At 34.5% G+C, this 23,060-nt stretch overlaps 1 protein-coding gene across 2 annotated transcripts in view; it reads left to right on the top strand.

Annotated features, from left to right (window-relative positions):
• MYPN (myopalladin) overlaps positions 1–23,060 on the top strand; it is a 110,654-nt gene that overhangs the window by 27,690 nt on the left and 59,904 nt on the right. For both annotated transcript variants that reach the window (XM_051982579.1, XM_051982578.1), the window contains exons 3-4: positions 18,612–18,787; positions 19,776–19,827. In XM_051982579.1, the coding sequence (XP_051838539.1) occupies positions 18,612–18,787; positions 19,776–19,827 (228 nt within the window). The remainder of the gene's footprint in view (positions 1–18,611; positions 18,788–19,775; positions 19,828–23,060) is intronic.

Below are 23,060 nucleotides of genomic sequence, written 5' to 3'. Positions count from 1 at the left end.
TTAATGAAAAAAAATCAAATGAAGGTGGCCTAGCTGTACCTGATCTAAAATTATATTATAAAGCAGCAGTCACCAAAACCATTTGGTATTGGCTAAGAAATAGATTAGTGGATCAGTGGAAAAGGATAGGTTCATAAGACAGAATAGTCAACTATAGCAATCTAGTGTTTGACAAATCCAAAGATCCTAACTTTTGGGATAAGATTCATTATTTGATAAAAACTGCTGGGATAACTGGAAATTAGTATGGAAGAAATTAGGCAAGGACCCACACTTAACACCATATACCAAGATAAGATCAAAATGGGTCCATGACCTAGGCATAAAGAACAAGATTATAAATAAATTAGAGGAACATAGGATAGTTTATCTCTCAGACTTGTGGAGGAGAAAGAAATTTGTGACCAAAGATGAACTAGAGACCATTACTGATCACAAAATAGAAAATTTTGATTATATCAAATTAAAAAGCCTTTGTACAAACAAAACTAATGCAAACAAGATTAGAAGGGAAGCAACAAACTGGGAAAACATCTTTACAGTTAAAGGTTGTGATAAAGGCCTCATTTCCAAAATATATAGAGAATTGACTCTAATTTATAACAAATCAAGCCATTCTCCAATTGATAAATGGTCAAAGGATATGAACAGACAATTTTCAGATGTTGAAATTGAAACTATTATCACTCATATGAAAGAGTGTTCCAAATCATTATTGATCAGAGAAATGCAAATTAAGACAACTCTGAGATACCACTGATTTCATAAATTTTGCATAAAAATAGAAAAGTTTACCAGTACTGCTAAGGAGATGGACACTGAATCAAATGTTTTCTTTATAGTCAATAGAGACAATTAAATCTTACACTCCTTTCTAGTAAAGAGTTAGTCTGTTATAGGATATTGTTTTAAAAAGTATCCTTAAAAAAAAAAAGAAAGAAAAAGAAAAAGCCTCCTATTCTCTTCTTCTATCTTTATTAAGTATGCCCTTATTTTTTGTGTAAATTTTTTCATGAAAATGTTATAGTGATAGGAAAGTAAGTATATGAATTAATTGTTGATATTAATAATAGCCATGATCTTCCCAAATCTGTAATATCTTCATCAATTTCATATGTGGTGAGGTTCCCAAATTATGTCATTTTTAGCACAGAACTCCTATATAAGTGTGTGTGTGTACTTAAGTATATATATATATATTTAAATATGTGCAGTTGCTTTGCCTATGCTCCTTGCTTCTTTTTTTTTTTTAATATCAGAGCTCAAATGTGATAGTTGCATTGTCAGTAGTGAATAAAACTATTTCCTTTAAAGTTCTTTTCTATTTTTCTCCATTATCCTTCCTTCTCCAAGTTTCAGCTTGAAATAGTCTCAGTGGGATCATGCTTAATTTAGGATTCTTTTTTTTTTTTTTCTTTTTGGTGAGGCAATTAGGGTTAAGTGGCTTGCCCAGGGTCACACAGCTAGGAAGTGTTAAGTGTCTGAGACCAAATTTGAACTCAGGTCCTCCTGACTTCAGGGCTGGTGTTCTATCCACTGCGCCACCCAGCTGCCTCTTAATTTAGGATTCTTGTAAACTTGCCCTAAATTGTTTTCCCTTCTCACTATTTCTCATAGTTTTATCTCCTACCATCCCCCTCAAAAATATTTTACAGCTGAATTTATTTTCCAACCAGAATTATTCTTACTCCTGTCTTTCTGCTTATCAGAGATCAAGTATTTCTTAGATAAAATTGTTTCTAAGCCCTTTGGACTTTTTTTTCTTTTCTTGACTGATTTATATCAGTTGACTTCCTTGAAGAATGGTAGTGATCATCTATCTTGGTGTTCTAACGATTTTAATTGTATTCCATATCTTCTCATTTTATTACTCTAATCTGGTTTTGATTTTTTTATATTTCCTAAAAACTTGATGATTTTATTATACAAAGACAGTTGATTTGGAAGTGCCTCCTAAATGTTTCTTCTCTCCTTTATCAGAATATAATCAATTACTATTTTTTTGCATGGAATTTTTGGTGTTTTTATGCCTAGGACCTTCAAGCTTTCTCCTTGAAAAAATTATTCGTGATATGCAGGTGAGAGGTTATTTAGTCTTCAATACTTTGATTTCTTTTGGTTCTGAATTTCTGAATTACTTTTTGCCATTTTCCTCTATATATATATCTTTGCAATGAAGTCACCAAGTATTAAAGTACCTATTAATTCAAATTGGAGGGATAATTGAATACTTCATGGAATTTCATCCTCTGCAACAGATGTAAGTGAATACATTTGTTATCCTTATAGTTGTTTTTTGCAAATGTTTATCATGGGTAGTACAAATCTAGATGACCACATGTCCTATGAAATGATGTTCCTGGTTGCTTTGGAACATGTGATAAACTCTAATAGAGTCTTTATTTGCCTCTTCATGAGAATCTATGAGCCATCCTTCCATTTAACTTCAAGATCTTTTTGTCTTGCTGTTTTCCTTTACAGCAAGAATATCAATAGATTAGGGATAGGGACTGGATTTGTAATTTCCTTAGTACAGAGAATTTCTGAGTGTGGAAATTCTCTATCAATTCAGGTCAGTCCTTCTCTGCCACTTCCAATTTTAGACCACTGAGAGTTTAGGTGACTTCTCTTGGGTCAAATAGCCAGTATATGTTAGAATAAGTGTTTGGAGCCCAGGTCTTCCTGGCTTCAGAGACTCTATCCTACTTTGGGTCTAAATCTAGTTTTTAATCTACTCCATACCACCCCTGCCCTCCAATGCATCAATCAGATGTCTCTATCCAGATCTTAGACTAGGTTTGGACCTGAGTTTTCCTTGGTCCAGATGCTGGCCCTCTCATACTTTAGGATTATGCCAATTTAGCTTCTTCCTAGGTTTTTCTTTTGTTGTTCATGCTTAGGGATTTGTCTCTAAAAATTTCATTTCTGAAATGGCTCAGTTCTTTCTATAGTTTGTCAATTAATTGATCCCTGGATAAGAATCTCAATCAATATCTTACACTAACAATTCAATTAATAAATGGCTTAAAAACAATATTAGACTTAACACTTTAAGCCTCTTTTCCCGACACTGTCAATGCAGAAATAGGAAAAAAGTTCCATAGAATTGCAGGCAATTTGATATTTTAACTCGTTTTCACAGATTGTCATTGACAAAAAATTAATTACTTAGCAGCCAGCACAGTAGCGATGAGCCTTTACACACTTCATTAGGCTTGTCCTGAGAAAGCTAATATAATGCTGAGCTGGGGCTATATTAGAAGCCTTTCTGGAATGGGAGTGAAACTTCCAAGGTTTATACTTCACTGGCATAACTTTTACAATCTCAGGATTACATCCATATCATGATGAATGTAGGGGAACAACATGCAAACCATTATGTACAAACAAGTTATGTATAGATAAGTTGGAAATAGTCAACAGAGGAAAAACACTAGAATTAAAGGGGATTGGGAACAGCTTCTCATAGAAAGTGAAACTTCAGCTTGAACTTGAAGAAAGCCAAGGAAGTCAGGAGGTGGAAATGAAGAGGAGAACATTCCAGGCATAGGGGATAGCCAGAGAAAATGCTCAGAATCAGAAATGGAGAGTCCTGTTTCATAGGAGTGTTAGAGTATCACTGGATTGTCAAGTACATGGTGGGAGAGGGTAATGGTGCAAGATGTAAGAAGGGTGGAAAGGGGAGGGGCAGGTTACAAATGACGTGGGGTGCCAAACATTGGGATTTATTTTTAATCCCAAAGGTGATAGAGAGTCACTGGAGTTGATTGATGGAGATGGGGGGGGTGATATGATCAGATATGTGCTTTAGGAACATCAGTTTGACAGCTGAGAGGACATTCTCACAATTAATTACACTTTGTGAATTAGAGCGGGGAGAGACTTAGGGAAGTCAAACCAAACATTAGGTTATTGCAATAGTAGAAGTAGGAGGTAATGAGGAGAAACAGTGATGAGATTTCCAAATGGAATAATATAGGAGAAGAAGAAAGAAATCTGTGTTCCTAGATAATGAATATGACCTAGATGAAGATGCCTCAGAGAAGACAGAAGAGAGATCAGATAGATAACAAGAGAACCTGAAGAGAGCAGTATCCCAAAAACAAAGAGGGGATAGGGTATCCAGGAGAAAAGGGTGATCAACAGTACCAAGTATTGAAGAAAGGAAAAGAAGGCTAAAAACTGAATAAAGGCCATTAGATTTGGTGATTAAAAGATGATTAGTAAACCTGAAGAGTAATTTTGATTGTATGATGAGGGTGGAAGTCAGACAAAAAAGAGTTTAAAAAAGGACTAGGAAGAAAAGAAGTGAAGAAAAGAAGCTCTTACTGGTTGAACCACAAAATATGGGACAACAGCTAGCTGGGATGGATGGATCAAATGAGGTTTTTTGAGGGGAGACGTAGAGAGTCTTCCCATAGGGACACAGCCAATAAACAAGAGAACTTGAAGAACAGGAAGAGTGATGATGCTGGAGAAGACAGAATGAAATGGGATCACTTGTGCATGTAGAGGGACTTATCTTGGAAAGAGGAAGGGCCACTTCATTATGTGAGACAAGGGTAAAGAAGATGGTAGCAAAAGACATCTGATGAGCTGAGATAAGGAGAGGAAAAGATGGAGCTCTTTGTGAATGACCTCAATTTTTTTTTCAGGAAAATATGAGGCCAGGTTTTCAGCTTAGAGGGTAAGGGGTAGGGAAAGTATAGGTTTGAGGAGGACTGAAAAGGTTTAGAAGAGAGTGAAGGAGTGAGGAAAGTATAAAAGGATTGCCTTGCAGCAGTGAAGGTTCTGTTGAGATTACATATCAATTTATAATGAATCCAGTCAACTCAATTTACTTGATTTCCTACAGCTTTGTTCAGTAGCATATATGACAGCAAAGGCAGGGGATGATATGACTGATCCAAGCTAAGACTTAGAAGGGCAAGACTGAGGAGTAAGATATTCAAGGGAAGAAGACAGTATAGAATTGAAATAAAACATGAGGAGATCAGCTTAACAGTAATAAAGAAAGCTATAGGACCAAATTAGCCAAGGCCTTGAAAGTCACACAATAAAACTGAAAAGGTGATCAAAAATAGGAAGCAATGGAAAGTTATTGAGAAGTGAAGCATCATGATAAAAGTGCATCTTTCTGGTATATAGTAATATTCCACCCCCACCTTTTACCTGTCTTGTATCTTTTGAATAAAGTATACTCCTCTCGAGCTATATACATCGACCCCATCTCCCTAGTCACAGTAAAAAAATACCTCTAATCTCAAATTTGCCTTCTCACATTAAGACCTCCACAAGATAATATTTGTAAAGCACTTTGTAAACCTTAATGCATTATATACTGATAACTATTACTATTATTATTTTCAATTTACCTTGATCTGTGCACCTCTATTTAGATATCTGATGCCGTAGATTTTATAGTTAACCGTTTTCTTAGATTTTGTCTCTTGTGAATTTCTAGGTGTCTCTACTGTCTTCCTTCTTCATGTATTGTGGCTGGTCTTTGGTGGGTATATAGAAGCAGTTTCCTCCCTCCTCCTTCCTTTTTGATTTGAAACTCTTTTGATTAGATTTACAAGATTCCAGACACATGCCATTTATCAGGCCTTGTTACAAGCACTCCATCCATCATTATTATATTTTAGGCACTATTTTTTTTAGCTGTGCATTCCCTAAATTTGCTCTGGACTTAGATTTTCAGTGGTGATGAAAAATACTATCTGTCTCTAAGACTCTTACTTAAGACTTTAGAAAATGGATTAGAAGGAAAAAATTCATTTCAATAAGGAATTTTATTTTTTGTGTTCATGTATCCAGTGTCAAAATGACACCAAAAACACATTTATAAATACTTGTCAATATTAGCTTTTTAAAAAACTGTGTTAAACTTGGCCATATAATTTTATGGGACCACAGAATAAATTGTCATTAGTTCCCCACAGATGAAAGGGTTTACACAGGAATTCTCAGCAAATAGTTATGATTCCCTCTTTCTTCCCCTCACCCACATCTATTCCTCCTAAGAATGTACAGCTGGACCATTCAGAAGTATGTTTATTCTCATGTAACCTTAAGCAGCACGAATGAACTTTCAATAGAAGCAGATGCCTGCTTGGCACAGCTACAGCTTTCTCACTGCGATGCTGAAGGACTTTAATCTTTCTCATTGTGAGTAGTAGTACTGAGGAAAAACTAAAGGAAGAAATTGGGGTTGAGTGTAATAACCACTGAACTAGGTCTATTGCGTAAGATAAAAAGATATCTCATTTAACCTAGAAGGTCCCTGATAATGGCATTTAGGATTCATCTCCCTTCATATTCTTACCCTTTCTTTGAATAAAACTGTATTTTAATGATTTTTTTTCTTCCATTGTTGTTCTAAGTTAAAATTGCATAACCAGATGTTGAGAGCAATTGAAGATACTATATGTAATTATCATTTTATTGACTTATTACAACTTTAATCATTTGTATCATTAATAACTTTTTCTTCTATTAACAGTGTTTCCATACAAAACTGTTTCTGATGGCAGAATATCTCTAGGATGTAATTTTGTAGATCTATTTACCTGAAAATCTCTTTTTTACCCCAGTACTTGAAATTAACATAGGCACCCCGGACTGATTGAGGCTGAAATCTTCTTTATCAGTTGAATGTGTCTCTATATTTCAAACCATTTGACTCATTTCTGCTGATTTATTTGAAACTCTTACATTGGGATCATCCTTTGGCTGTCTTTGAGTATATAAAGATATTCCAAATATTGATGTTCTCATATTCTGAAAATGCATTTTTTTTGCTTATGAAAGGCAAAATATGAATTTATTAACATCTATGTATATATTAGTTAATTTAGTGGACTATCAGAGAAGTGGCCTTAAGAAGCTGAGCTACAAAAAAGGTAAATTTTAATAAGGGAAAGGTGTTGAGAAGGGCTCTATTTGGGAAATCAGATTAGAGTAGGATGCTATATTAGGGTGAGGAGAGTCTGTAGGAAGACAGACCACACAGGAGGGCACAAGGCTCCTAGAATTGAAAGAGAAGGCCTTACAGGGGAAGTATAGCTAAAATTAACCTATTTATCAAGTTTTCTATAGCCGACTCTGCCTTAAGTGCTAATACCCTCTCATAAATCCTAGTGGATTTCCATAAAGTTCACATTGTTCTCCCTTTAGTTAATGTCTAGAACTGCATGAGTGATGAAGAGATAGTTTTCTTATTATGTAATTGCCTATTGTAAGATACAGATAATAATAGCACCTTCCTCCCAATGTGTTTTGTGAGGATAAAATGAGATAATATCTGTAAAATGCCTTATAAACTTAAAGCACTATATAAATACTATTATTATTATTTTTAGTGTTGTTACTTTTCAAATATTACCTATAATATTAACTGGAAAAACACATGATAGATCTAGATATATAAGAAACATCAGATTTTTCATTTTCTTTGTGTTTAGAGAAGACATAGAGACCTGAAAATTCTAATTCTATTAACTAAGCAGCTCTCTAACCAAAAAGACACTAATAAACGAGGAACTAAAATGAAAGACACTATCAAAAAAAAAAAAAAAAAAACTAACATGGCTTTGAAGTGTGTGTAAACAAAACTGGATATCCAAATGGCAACTCAGGAAGGTCTAAGGGAATTTTTCATATAAAGGAGATATTTAGGAGCCTGGAGATATGTGGAAATATGCCTGTTTAATGCAACTAATTTTAGGCAAGGTTAAGATTTGAGACATTTTTAAACCAAGTTGGCCAAACTAATCTCATTGCAAGTTTTTCCTCTGCCTCCTTGTCTTCCTATTATTCTCTCAACTTGTTGAAATGCAAAGGGAATGCTTGATAGAGTAATTTGAGATTGCATTGATCCTGTTTTAACATGCTTATACTATATTTTATTATCTATTATTTTATTAATAATCTTTATCAGTAGTAGGCCACAATCATGCATTTAAAATTAGATTTTGAAATCATGAATTTAAAGTTCATAATATTTATCCAGGCAGCAATTCAGGTAACAGGGAAGAAATAGCCTTAACAGCAGGACAGAGGTGTGCAATTAGAGAGGATTAGCATCTGAGAACTATGTACCTCTGATATCTTCTGCATGCCAGCTTAATGAGTTGTTACTTAATAGCCAGTCAAATGAGCAAACCTAGATTCTATCCTCTTGACTGATTGGAGATGGATTATTCTTTATCCTTCGGATGAGTGTACATATTTTCCAAATCATTTGACTCATTTTTGTCTGATTACTTATGAATCACTTCTGGCATCCACTACTACCCTATGTCCTGAGAATTTAAAGCCCTAAAAACAAGGCAATCTGTCAGAGTATTTCTATGAAAGCATTTTCTGACATATAAACAGGCAGGTGTTCAAGACCAATATGTTTTCATATCCTCCAAAATCTTCACTACAGCTGAACCAGTTGTAATGAAGTCTAAAAGATGCATGATCTTTGATATTTCTGAGCAGTTCATGCAAGCACTTTTATTGTTCTACAATAGTGGATGCTGGTTGCACTTTGTATCTGTTTGTGACAAAGGTTATGGGTATTTTTGTCATTCTGCCTGTTCCTAAGTCAAGATCCTTGTGCATAGGAAGATGTTTCTCCTCTAGACACAAAAAGTATTTATTAACTTAGTAAGGAAGAATTTTATCTAAACAATTAAAATGATACTGTTTGGTATTCATAGTTTATCTTTTATATATTCTTCACATTTATTCTATAGTGCATGTGAATTCCATGGGGCTTTATTGTGATCTGTGAGCCTATTTTTTCCCTTTATTATACCCATTTCTAAATAACAGTACCAGAAATACAATTAAGAGGAAAACCAATCATCAAAACTAACATCATTATAGTCAAACACCATGATTCAAATCTCAGAAAGTGCTAAGCAGGTAGCAAGGTCAAAGGAATATAGGAGAAGTAATAAAAGGTAATTTTGATGTTATGGCTGCATGTTAGCTCAGTGGCAACCATCCAATCGTGGAGGGGAAAATAGGAGATTTTTATTTGAATCCGAAAGAATATCCTCTAGAAGTTATGATCAAGCCTTTACTACATGAAATGTCTAGATTGACTATAATCAACTAATAACTATTTATTGTGTAGTTACTACGTCCAGCAGTGTACTAGGCATTGTGAGGTATATACAAGAAGTGAAATACTATTCATGACCTCAAGGAGATTGCAGTTTAGAATCAGACTTTTCTAGTTGGAAGGGACTTTAGAAGTCTTTGAAAAGATCCATTGACTACTTCTTGCTTCTATGGTAATATATAAATTCTTCTGCTTGGTTTTTAAAGTCCATCACAATCTGGCTGCCTCCTAACTTTACAATGTTACTAAAAACTTCCCTCATATTAGCCTTCTTTCTCATATATTCCTTTCTTCTCACATCATGGAAACCTGACTTCCCTTATAAGGTATTGCACTCCTGGCTCTCCTTTCCATTATACAACATACCTTCAGTCCCTCTGCCTACTGGGCAAGAAGATGGAGTAGGCTACTTGTGCCTCACTACCACTTCCAGACTCTTCCTCTACACTAGCCTCTTTTCTTTTAAATATCATTCCATCCAGCTTGATCACCCTATCTAAATTTTTATAGTTGATCTCTATTGGCATCTAGATAAATTCCCTTTTCTCAAGGAGTTTAGTATCTGATTCTTAATCTTTATCCGAAAATCTTGTCCTTTCTCTTGGGAAGTCATTTTATATGTGATATCCTTCCAAACATCCTGATCCTCTTGATCTCTACTCTTACTGTGACCAAACATAGTTTATATTCTTACTTCAACTGAAGCATTATAGATGCTCCTTATTTTAACTTTTTATGTATATCTTTATTTTAAGAATGTATAAAGAGCATATTGCTGGATTCTGGTTTCTAGTCCCTTCTGCTATTTACTCGTTTTTATAGGTGAGTTCATTCCATTCACAATCAGTAATGATTACTATCTCTCCATCTTTCTTTTATCCTCTTTCTTTTTATTCTCCCCCCTCCTCAGAAGTCTATTTTGGTTCTGACCATTGTATCCCTTAAAGTACCCACCCTCTTATCATGTCTTTCCCTCCTATTTTCTGTTTGGTAAGATGAATTTCTAAATCAACTGTATGTATATATCCAGTCTTCCTTCTTTGTTCCAGTTAAAATGAGAGTGAGATTCATGTGTTGTCTACTTCCCTCTCTCCTTTTTCCCTTCCATTTTAAATTCTCTTCCTTAGATACTTCTTTTATGTGAGATAATTTCCCGCATTCTTCCCTTTGTGTTCACCTTCTTCCAATGCATTCCTCTTTCTCACCTTTCCATTCTTCTTTGAGATCATTCCAGTATTATAAATTCACATCCATCCACTTTCTTTGAGTAGACTCTTTCTAACTGCCCTGATGATAAGTTCTTAGGGATTACATGTATTATTTTCTCTTGTAGGAATATTCACAGCTTAACTTTATTAAGTCCTTTATTATTTCCATTCATATTTATCTTTTTATGCTTCTCTTGAGACTTGCCTTCACAAGTTTTTCTTGTGAAAATATAGAATTTTCTTTCTAGCTCTGGCTTTTCATCAGAAATGCTAGAAAGTCCTTTATTTTATTAAATATTCATTTTTCCCTTGGAGTATTATACTCAGTTTTGTTGCATTTGTTTGTTTGTAATGCTATTCACTCCCTTAATGTGGAAGCTACTAAATCTTATGCAATATTGACAGTGGCTCCATCGTATTTGAATTTTTTCTTTCCATCTGCTTGCAGTATTTTCTCCTTGACTTGGGAGCTTGGAAATTTGGTGATAATATTCCTGGAAGTTTTCATTTTGGGTTCACTTTCTGAAGATAACTGGTGGATTCTTTCAATTTCTACTTTATCCTCTAGCCAGATAATCAAATCTTAAATGATCTCTCCTCAACCTGTTTTCCAAGTCAGTTGTTTTCCTGTGAGATATTTCATATCTTCTTATTTTTATACATTCTTTTGACATTATTTTATTGTTCTTGATGTTTCATAGGGTCATTGGCTTCCACTTGACCTATTGAATTTGAAAGGAGTAATTTTCTTTAGTGAGGTTTTGTACATTTTTTGCTATTTGAGCAATTCTGATTTTTAAGGAGTTATTTTCTTTTTATTTTTGTGCCTTTTTTACAAAGCTTTTTTTTCATAGTTTTCCTACAATGCTCCCATTTTTTTTTAAATTGCTCTATCATTCTTTTTTGATTTTAAAAATCTTTTTTTTTTTTGCTCTTTTATCTCTGTCTAGAATTCTTATTGGGCTTATGTCGAAACTTATTTTTTTTCTTTGAGGCATTGCTTATAGATGCTTTTAAGTCATTGTCTTCTGAGTTTATGTCTTGAGTTTCTCTGTTACTATAGTAACTTTTAATGATGAAGTTTTTTTTTTCTTGCTGCTTGCTCATTTTTCCAACCTATTTTTTTACTTTGTACTTTGTTAGAGTTGAAATCTGCTTACATGTATTAGGGATGATTGACCTGAGCTTTGGTCTTTTAGATCATTCTTGTGCTTTCACAGATAGATCTAAGGGGTGTGTAAATTTTTCATACTTCCAAAGTGATATTATTCAGGGAATAGTCCGGTCACTGACTTCTTAGTCTGTGTTCCAATACTTACTCAGCTAAGGCCCAAAGTCAGAAGGGCATGAGTTCAAATTCAACCTCAGACACTTAACATTTCCTAGTTGTGTGACCCTGGACAAGTCACTTAACTCCAATTGACACACACACACACAAAGAAGAAATCTCTCTTTAAATACTACCTGGTCCTATTACCAATGCTAGCACAGAATCTGTTTCTGATCAGGTCTTTAGTTCTTTAATGGCCCTATGCACACCTAGTATTTGTCAAACTGTGTATGACTTTCCTTTATTACAAAATCTTAGAGAAAGCAGTCATTCTCTCCTCCATGACCCATTTTTATCTTATTAGATTTATCCCAGAGTTCTAGATAATAAAAATTTTGGGGGATATTACTGCCACTGCTATGCCACACTGACATGGTGTCCACCCCTGGTGTTATTTAGCACGGTGTTGCACAGGCCCCTATCTCAAAATCATCTCTCTTTCAGTCATCTGAAGTAGCCTTGGGCTGGAAAAATGACTCATTGTGATTTCTTCTTAGTGATCCTGCTCAAATTAAGATTGACACACTTTTAAAAGTTTTTTTTTAGAGGAGTGGGTTGGGAAAGCTCAGGAAAAAAAAAACTTACAGAAAAAATTTCTCCATCTTGTCTCTGCCCCATAGGTTAAACTCTTAATCTCATTATGACCCTATTATGACCCACCTCCATAATGCATAACTCTAAAATTCCTCTGACCATAATATCCAACCATCTTTCCATTTGCCTCACCACTCACCACAAATGTATGTTATTTAATCTTAAGTAATCCCATAGAGCAACACACCAATACTTTTACTCTTCTCTGATTGTGTTTACCGTACTCTTCTCAGTATCTGATACAACCTCATCTTTTTTTCTGCCACCTATATGGGTCCTCCCCAATCCGCAAAAGAGGAATGTACCTCATGCTTCATTGAATGAAGTGAAGCCATTCATCCCAAACTATGTTTCTTCCCATTCTACACTTTAAATCACCTCAATATTACTTTTCATTCTCTCCTCCTTCAAACTCTGACCTTGTATTTGATTTTTTGTGACACTGCTTTCACTCTTTTCCTGTAACTCCTTCTGCCTGACCATTCCTTCTCAGCCTTTTTTTGCTGATTCATCATCCATAATTCACTATCTTTTTGTGGATTTTTCCCAGGGCTCTCTCCTGGGCCTTCTCTTCTCCCTTAATATTCCTTCTCTTGATAATTGCAACAGCTCCCATGAATTAAATTATCTCAGTTCATATAACAGCCAGATCAATAGAGTCAGCTTTAGTCTTTCTCAGTTCATATACTGTATCATCAATCACTGCATATCTCCAATTGAATATTCTACAGAGGTCTCAAATACGTGTTCAAAATTGAGCTCATTATCTTTTTTCCATCATTATCCCTCATCAGCTTCCCTATTTCTGTTGAGGATGCCACCATTCTTATAGTTTCCCAATTTCTAAACCTTGAAATTATCTTCAACTTTTCTCTTATATCTTTTGACAGATAATGGTAACATTTATAGACTCAGGAAGTTCTCTTCCTTTTTTCCACTCATGCCAATAAATTGGATCCTCCAGAGCAAAGTGTATCTCCTCCATAAGGGAACAATCTTGACTGGAAGTTGTTTTTTTCTAACACCATCCAGCCCAGTGTGCTCTCTCCAATGTCAACCGCTAGGTATTAGCTATTTTTATTTAATCAGTTAATACCAATTAGCTTTTATAAAGGGGTTATTTACTGAAAATACAGAGCAAGACCAGAAATACAAACAGAATTTTCCCTCTACCCAATACCTAAGAGGAATGCTTTTCCCTGCATTATCTCCATCTGAAAGTGAGCTCATCCTTAGTTTCCATATAGCATTCTTTCCCACCAACTTCACTTTTGAATGTGTCACAATCAATGGATGAGTTACTGTCACTCCCTCTTGGATGCCTTTGATCCACATCTTGACTAGGCAACACAAGTGCTCACGACTTCTAGCTGTCTGCAAAATCTAGCATGGGCTCCAGCTACCAATCCTCAGGCAACTCTATCTCCTGACTCTTGTGAAACTTATGAAGATGCAACCTATTTTTAAAATAAAGCTTTTTGTTTTCAAAACATATGCACAGATGATTTGTCAACATTGACCCTTGCATAACTTTGTGTTTCAGATTTTCCCTTCTTTCCCCCTACCCTCTCCCCTAGATGGCAAGCAATTCAATATAGTCAATATATATTGAATTTACATATAAATATGTGTAAACATGTTTATACAATTCTCTAGTTGCACAAGAAAATCAGATCAAAAAGGGAAGAAAATAAGTAAGAAAACAAAATGGAAATGAACAACATCAAAAAGAGTGAGAATGTTATGTCATGATCCATACTCAGTCCTTTCTCTGGGTGTAGATGGCTCTCTACAAAATCATTGGAAATGGCTTCAATCATCTCTTAGTGCAACCTATTCTAATGTTCTTTCAATTAAAAACAGAAAAGAACAAACTCAAAAAGACAAAGAACAGAGATCTATATTAACAACTGCAAGTGGGCCTGGGTGGGTAATTATGACTTACAAAAGCAATCCGTTCCATTTTTAACAGCTCTAATCATAAAGAAGTTCTTCCTTACATTGAACTGAAATCTATTTCACTGTTATTTCTGTCTATTGGCTGATGTTCAACCCTCAGGATCCAAGAATATGTTTAATATTACTTCCAAATGACAACTGTTCAGGTATTTGAAGTTAGTGATCATGTCACTGTAACTTCCCTCTTCTTTAGGCTAGTATCTCTAGTTCAATTCAGCACCAAGCTAAAATAGGTACCATCCTCAGCCCTAGGGAGAGTGAGCTCAGACTTAAAGCAAGTTTTACATAGCATCCTATTCCACCAAGTTCATCTCTGAATGTAGCATCATCACACAAATGTGGAAATTTGTTTTCAAATAAGTACCTCATCCAAGTATCTATCTTTACAGTCTACTGGGGACTATCTTATCCTACTCTCATAAGGCATGGTTTTGAGCCCTTCAACTTTCTGGCCTCCTTCCCCTGGACATATTTGTCCATGTCCTTTAATAACAATTCATACAAGATGCAAGATCAGATCGGACTAAGGCAGACTGTGGCCAGAATATCTATCTTCCTTTGGAGGAACCTACTAATTACTAACTAATTACAGACACTGTAATTCTGTTAGCCTCAGATCATGTCATTTCTTTTTTTCTTTTTTTTAAGATTTTCAAGACACTTTATTTTGTATACAAAGAATTGGCCTCTGATCAAATAATTCACTTAGCCAGTGACATATTCATGGAAAATGAGTTGTTAGGTGAAGTTATTAAAATGGATTAAATCACAGCAAATCAATTAATCAAGCAATCAAAAAGCATTTACTAAGAACTTAACTTATGTGCCTGGAGCTATGTTAAAGAAAAAATAAAAATTCTCCCTTCCTTCAAGGAACTTACACTATTTTTAAAAATTAATTAATAATAGCTTTTTATTTTTCAAAATTCAAGCAAAGATAGTTTTCAGCACCCACCCCTGCAAAACCTTGTGTTTCAAATTTTTCTCCTGATCATGTTACTTCTTTGGTTGCCATGTCACACTGCTGGTGCACATGGGCCTTGCAGGACACCAAAACATGCAAATGTTTTCTTATGAACTGTTGTCTAACCATGTCTATCCCTTCTGGAATGATGCTATGCATTTTAACCCAAATGCAAGACCTTGTATTTATCCCTATTAAATTATTTCATTATGGCTATTAAATATGGCCCAGTCTTCCAGATTGTCAGAATATTTTTGGATGATAGTTCTGCTACCTAATATGGAACCAAGCTTCATGTCATCTGTCTTCCACAAAATGGATAAAGATGCCATCTGTGCTTTCATCCAAGTATTGACAAAAATGTTGAACAAAACAGGGTCAAAGACAGAGCCCTGCCAACATACCGCTAGCTGGGAAACAATATGGGTAACAATTTTAAGAGTTTAACCCTATGGCATCTAAGTGCTGCAAAGTATCATATGTAGACTACAAGTACAGTGAGCATTTAGAAAAGGAAGAAATCAGTGAGGACTAGAAAGATTCATGAAGAATTTCAGCTGAGTCTTAAAGGCAGTTCCTACCCAAAGAGGAGGGGAATTCCACAGGAGAGAAATATAAGGGATCAATATAAGAATGAGGAAAGCATGTTTATGGACTTTAAGGAATATGTACATTGGGAAATAAAGTTAGATCATTGGGAAAACAGCTCAATCAGTCATTGATTTTGATTTTCTTTTCTTGTGAGACAAGTCTCCTTCCCTTACTCACATAGGATTTAGAGTGTCTATTCACAGACCGGATCCCACTACTAATTGCCATAGGAATTTTGACCAGCTCTACTTACAACCTAGGCCACTTCATTCACGTTTAGATAGAACAGTGGCCCCTTAATCAACATATTGGTGCCAGCCTTAGTGCAGAGAACAAATCAGTTTAGCACTCTACAACTCACAACTCAAGTGATCTACCAGCTTCTGTCTCCCTCTCTGGCAGCCACCTTGCCTAGAGATTTTGATTTTTACACATTTTTATTATTTAACTGATCAAGTCACGAATGACTCAATAATAATTTAATACAAAAGCACAAGTGACCATCATTCAGGACTAACCTTCAGGCTATTTGACCCAAGGCTATCATTATATCATTACACCTCTAACCTCCATTTTCTGAATCTATAACATATAAATTTTTTGTACACATTTATTTATTTATACATAGTATAATTCTTTAAAATCAGCCATTTAAAACAGCACTAAGACATTGGGGACATCCTGTATAAAATACCTTTATTTCATGTACATGTCACATAGGAAACCCAAATTCTAGCTATCTATGTTCATGTTGTGCTATTTTATTTTCTAAACTTAATAGTTAGATCTTAATAATAAGCTTTAAAATTAATTTTTAAAATTACACTTAAGATGTTTAGAACACCATCTCAGCCTTAACAGCCTCCTGGGACCTTCAGAAGCCTTCAGAAACCCAGTCTTACAGATAAAGAAGCAATGGTTCAGAGTGTTGTCCAGGTCACATAACTACTAAGTGTCAGAGCTAAGATTCAAAAGAAGGTTTTTCTTAATACAAATACAGCCCTTTATTTATTATACTATGGTGGTTTCCTCAAGTTGGAGTCAATAATATCCTAAGGGGCTTTCAGGAGTTCCTGACCAGCTTCCCTGAGTTATAGCCTTAAACAAAGTAATTTAATATACTAATATGTAGTATATGTAGAGAAGGAGAAATCAATATGTAATCTAGCTTCTGAAAGCAATACGTCTAGTAGTCATGATTTAGTAGGTGGCATCCAATCCACTAAAGAAAACACATGTCAGCAAATAGCCCTAAAATAAGCTTAAGTTAAAAACAAAATCTGAGTGTGAAAGAGAATCTTGTTTATAAAAACACAGGTAATCTAAGGGAGGGGGTGGAAGGAGGGAGGGGAAAAATCGGAACAGAAGTGAGTGCAAGGATCAATGTTGTAAAAAAATTACCCTGGCATGGGTTCTGTCAATAAAAAGTTATTATAAAATTAAAAAAAAGAAAAAGAATTGTATTAAGGTACAAAAATCTGATGCAAAGAATAAATGAATCACTATTCAGTTTAAAAAAAAACACAGGTAAAATTTCTATAATTGGAGTAAGGAAAAGGAATGTCTATTTTTTTTAAAGGAAGTTAGAACATGTTTCATAAGGAAGGAATTAGAGGTGGGTGACAAATTAAAGAAGCATGTAAGAAGGATGATGATAAGTACTAGATCAGTGATTCTCAGAGTATGGTCCAGAGAATCCTGGGGGTCTCTGAAAGCCTTTAAGAGGATTTACACATTCAAAATTAATTTTCATTTCTAATATGGTAAATATCTATAAATATGACTCATCTAAGCAAAAACTCTTTGGATACTTCCTCAGTAATAAAGTTTGAGAACTACTGTTCTAGAACAATATTTTTGGAAGGGAATCAAGGGCATAGGAGGATTTGTCTTAGAGAAAAGTAGTAGAATACCTCTGTGGCCCTGTTTCCAAGTTTGGGAACCAGGAAGAGGGCCAGGAGGCAACATCTGAAGCGGTGCTTCAAAAATGAAAACTGAATTTGGAGTCAGACTTGTATGAACTTGAGGAATAACTTGATCTTCCTAGACTTCAGTTTTTTTTTTCATCTATAAAATGAGAAGGTTGGACTAATTAGAAGTTCTTAACTTTTTCTGTATCTTCTTGGACTCTCTTTTGCAACCTAGTAAAGCCTATAAATCTCTTTTCAGAATAATATTTTAAATAAATGAAATAAAATACATTGATTACAAAGGAAAATAATATTTTGAAATAATTTTCCCCTCCAAGTTTATGGACTTAAACATATATATATATATATATATACACACATATATATGTAAATTAAGAACTTCTAGATCTCTGAAATTCTTTTAGATCTAAGATCTACATAGATCTAGAATCCTTACAATCATGTCTTCCTTTATTCTATTGACAGAAGTTCCTCAATTCATTTGTTTTGCCACCTCAAATGTAATAAACAGGATTCCATTGGAGTTTTTAAGAATTAAATAGTTATCTACATTATTTACCTATGACTTTTATATTATCTCCTGATCAGATTTAAAAGTTTTGTTCATTGCAGAAAATAAAGCCCTTGAAGTTCTTTGGAGAGTTGATCCATAAAAGTATCTATCCTTTAATTTGCTTGACTCTTGGGCTTCTTTAGGGTTTGTGCTAATCTTAGGAGGAAGGATTTTTTAATCCCATAAGTAACTTGTTCCCACAGTATCAATGCTACATAATTGAGCATTCTCTTTTTATCATCATAATAATACTATCAATGATGAATCTTGCTGTTTAGTATTTTGATTCCTGGTTGATCTTGCCCTAGGGGGGTCCCTTCAGCTGTACTCTATGACAGACAGCCCTCTCTTCTCTTACAGGTGGTACTGTGAAGGGAAGGAACTGGAAAACTCACCTGACGTTCAAATCACTCAGGCAGGAAATCTACACTCACTGACCATCACTGAAGCCTTTGAGGATGACACAGGGCGTTATTCATGTTTTGCTTCTAACATCTATGGGACAGATTCAACTTCTGCAGAAATTTATATAGAAGGTAAAAAAAATGAACATGTTTTTATTGAGCAGTATTGGTGAGTTCTGCAATATAATTTTACATGATGCAATATAATTCATATATATTAATCACTATATATTAGTGAGTTCTGCAATATAATTCTACTCATTTTATTATATTTCTTATTTGAGATTTGTTTTTGGTTTTTTTAATCCTCTAAATTTTTATAAAGGTTTCTCTAAAGCCTTGAACTTTCTCTGGGGATAGCTCTTTAACAAATAGGTAATGAGTCAGTTGGAAATCTGACATCACTTCTTCAGAGGTTTTTTCTAACCCTAATCCTAACCCTAACCCTAACCTTAATAGGCTGACATGTATTCTAGGCCTGAATTATCAGTAAGCCAAATATCAGAGTTTTGGTAATGTTGCTAACATTTTGCTGCTACTGTTTTTCTGGTTTTGGTCAAAAGACTACAAACATCTTTACTTTAAAAAACAATCAACTATACCTCATTAATACTAAGACTATACAGAGGGGCACACAACTACTTTACGTCCTTTCTTTCTAAAACCTGTGATTTATGGACTAAAGTGAATTACCAATACTAGTGAATGACATTCCTTCTCAGAGCAACACTCTGTGGTTGGCTAATCTAATGAAATTCATTCCTAAACAAGTTTCATTACAGGTTTAAACATAGGAAAACTGTAATGTTAAGGCAGTTGTTTTAAGCTCTACGAGGAGATGGATTTTGTTAGTGTAGATAGAGAACTCCCAGTGTGCAGCATTTTCTCTCTCTCCACAAATGGATAACTTCCTTCTCTTAGAGAATATCCTGAGAGCCCAAGTATTTCTTCACACAAAATCAGAATATGCCAGGGGCCAGCCTTGAAACAGGTCTTCCTGAATTTAGAGCCAGCTTTCTCTCTACTGCCTCTTGGTTAAGAAATACTGATCTTAAATTGTTTATAAATCAATTTAAGGAATTAGAATAAAAACTTCTTCTTTCTCTTCTTTCTTTCCCAGGTGCTTCATCATCTGACTCTGACGGGGACATTAGTAAGGAAGATATGAATCGGTAATGCTAATTAAATTGATTTTTGAAACTTTTCATTTTGCTGACTACATGCTCATTTCTTAGTTTTCATGCAAACTTTTAAAAAACTATCAATTGGCTCCTTCTTAGTTTTGTTTTTGTTTTATTTTACTCAAATGAAATTTAAATCTGTAATTTTAAAGATGGATTAATGTAGGTTCAGAGCTGTCTGATCTTAAAAGAGAGGGTTAGACTGTATCAGATGAATAAACAATTAGCTGTGTTGTTCTTTTATTCCTTTGGCTTAGTTATCAGACTAATATTAATATTTCCTCTATAAGACAAATAGAAACATAAATATAAAATATGCAAGGGAGAACAAATGATCTTTATACTGCAACTGCTTGATCTTTTCTGATTCAACAATAGTAACAAGATCAAGAACCAAGAATGACTTTGAATCATCTAGAAAATCTTGAATTATGGTGTGTGATCTTAGACAAGATGCTGAATTTCTCTTGGCTTCAGTTTTTCCCATCTGAAAAAAATGAAAGGGTTATTGAAGAATAAGTTCATTTCCAGCTTGGAAATGGATAAGGAAAACTTTTTTACTTGGTAAAAGTGTTGTTGTACAGCCTAGAAAAAAAATGCCCAAGAACTAAAACAAAATAATATTAATCCAAGATCTAGCTATTATAACCATCAAAAACCTGAATCTGGGACCTCATTGGTATAGGGAATCCCAAGAATGGAACTCTCTCTACCAATCCAAATTTTTGGACCAGATCATGACAAGATTAAATGACTTGCCAAGATCTAGCCAAGGAGCTAGAATATATCCAGGTGGCTGAATCCAAAACTGGTTCCCCTATCCATGCTGCCTGTTACAGCATTTTCTTGAATTGCAAAGCAAAGCAATTCAGTGATGATTTTGCTTTTGTTTTTTCTGAGCTTTTATCTGTTATAATTGTTCCATTCACTATGGGACTTACATTCATTTGAAGCAATGTGGTCTAGGACTTGACCTAAGAATATTAGGCCAAAATCCAAAAGACCTGAGTTTTTAGACTGACTTCATTACTAATTACTCATTTTTAACTATTGACATTATTAACTAGGGAAAGAAAGTTAACTTATCTAAACTTCAATTTTCTAATCTACAAAATAGGAATAATATCACTCACTCTGCCTATCTCATAGAAATGAGAGAGAATGGAAATTTTAAATTAAAAAGCAATGCACAAGTACTAAGGCTTTAGCATTTGTATTATCACCTCAATAGAAGTCTTGCTCTGATGCCGCATTTTGACACAAGTTCCCAAAGTTTATGCCAGTGGAATACAAATTTTGAAAGTTTATGCCAGGAAGAATATGGTTTTATTGGTGTATGTTGGTGTGTGGATTCTTAAAAAAAACAAACAAATTACACAAGAAAACAAACATTATAGTTTCTTCCTTTTCTTTATGTGTTGATATGTTTGTCTTTGTTTATGATTGTTAAGTTCACATGCATACAAAAAGAAAATTTTAAACAAAAGATTCTAACAAACCACATATCTGAGATAATTGTAGCAACAGACTAAAGACAAGGTTAACTTAGTGTGGAGAAGCTCACCATTAAATGACACATTTTTAATGTATTTGACAACTCAAGAACCAAAGGAAAATACAAAATGTCATCTTCAATTTGATTTAAGCTGTTTTTGCAATGATCGTGATAGAATGGCAAAAGAAGGGGTTTATTATTTAATCATGTCCAACTCTTTGTGACCCCATTTGGGGTTTTCTTAGCAGCTTTTTGCCATTTCCTTCTCCACCTCATTTTACAGGATGAGGAAACTGTAGTAAACAGAGATAAATTAGTAGGCCAGTGTCACATAACTAGGAAGTATCTGAAGGTAGATTTGAACTCAGGTCTTCCTAACTTCCTGGCAGTCTATTCACTATGTCACCTGGCTGTCCTAAAAGAGAGAGTACAGAATACTAAAAAATAAAACAATATCATAATAATGTTTTTGTGCTTTAAATATAAGATTCTAATCTAATGACCAATGAGTTGATCTGTTACTGGGCAAACTGAACCAATTGTAGTATAGTATATAGAAAGCTGGCCCTGAAATAAGGAATATCTAGGTGCAACCTCTGACATATACTGACTATGGAACTATGAGCAAATCACTGAGCTTCTCAGTCTTCCAGGCAACTGATTCTCCTAAGTCATCTAGAAAGTGTCAGCCTGCAATGATAGAGGAAATATCCTAAATTAGGACATTTTCAATAGCATTGAAAGCACAGATTCAGTCTATCTTAACTACAATGAAACTAGAAATCAAAAGAAAGGTAACCCAAAGCTTCCTTTCATAGAAACAAATAATTGCCAGTTTGTTTTACTGCAGATCTGGGAAACATAATTTCAGTTTACCTTGAACTGCTTGTGATTAGCTAAACATCAGCCAAAAAAAAATGAAATTAGCTATATCTTATTGGACAGGAAATGAGTGGTTAAGTATGTGAAAGTCATTTCTAAATCAGTTATCTGTTTATAGTTAAGCTATAAAAGCCAAAACCAAAAATAAATTAAAAGAAAACACTGAGATGACAACATACTGTATGCTTGCAGATTCAACTTGCTATATTCTTTTTTTTTTAACTTTTTATTGACAGAACCCATGCCAAGGTAATTTTTTACAGCATTATCCCTTGCATTCACTTCTGTTCCGATTTTTCCCCTCCCTACCTCTACCCCCTCTCCCAGATAGCAAGCAGTCCTTTATATGTTAAATAGGTTACAGTATATCCTAGATACAATATATGCTTGCAGAACCGAACAGTTCTCTTGTTGCACAGGGAGAATTGGATTCAGAAGGTATAAATAACCCGAGAAGAAAAACAGAAATGCAAGCAGTTTACATTCATTTCCCAGTGTTCTTTCTTTGAGTGTAGCTGCTTCTGTCTATCCTTGATCAATTGAAACTGAATTAGCTCTCTTTATCGAAGAGATCCACTTCCATCAGAATACATCCTCAAACAGTATCATTGTTGAGGTATATAATGATCTCCTGGTTCTGCTCATTTCACCTAGCATCAACTTGCTATATTCTATCTATTAGTACATAAGAGAAATGTATAAAGGAAAAGACTGATTCTCAATTGTCATTCCCAACCGATTTCTACCCAATATGAAACAATGGCCATAACAAAGAGGCCAAAAGAATTCAAAACCTGCCCTAGTTAGTAAATTCTTGATCCCCTTGACAAGCAAAGAGATATAAAAG

This window comes from Antechinus flavipes, chromosome 2 (assembly GCF_016432865.1).
Source record: "Antechinus flavipes isolate AdamAnt ecotype Samford, QLD, Australia chromosome 2, AdamAnt_v2, whole genome shotgun sequence".
Taxonomy (NCBI): domain Eukaryota; kingdom Metazoa; phylum Chordata; class Mammalia; order Dasyuromorphia; family Dasyuridae; genus Antechinus; species Antechinus flavipes.
The sequence above is the reverse complement of the archived record's forward strand: the minus strand, read 5'-3'. Positions and strand labels throughout refer to the sequence as shown.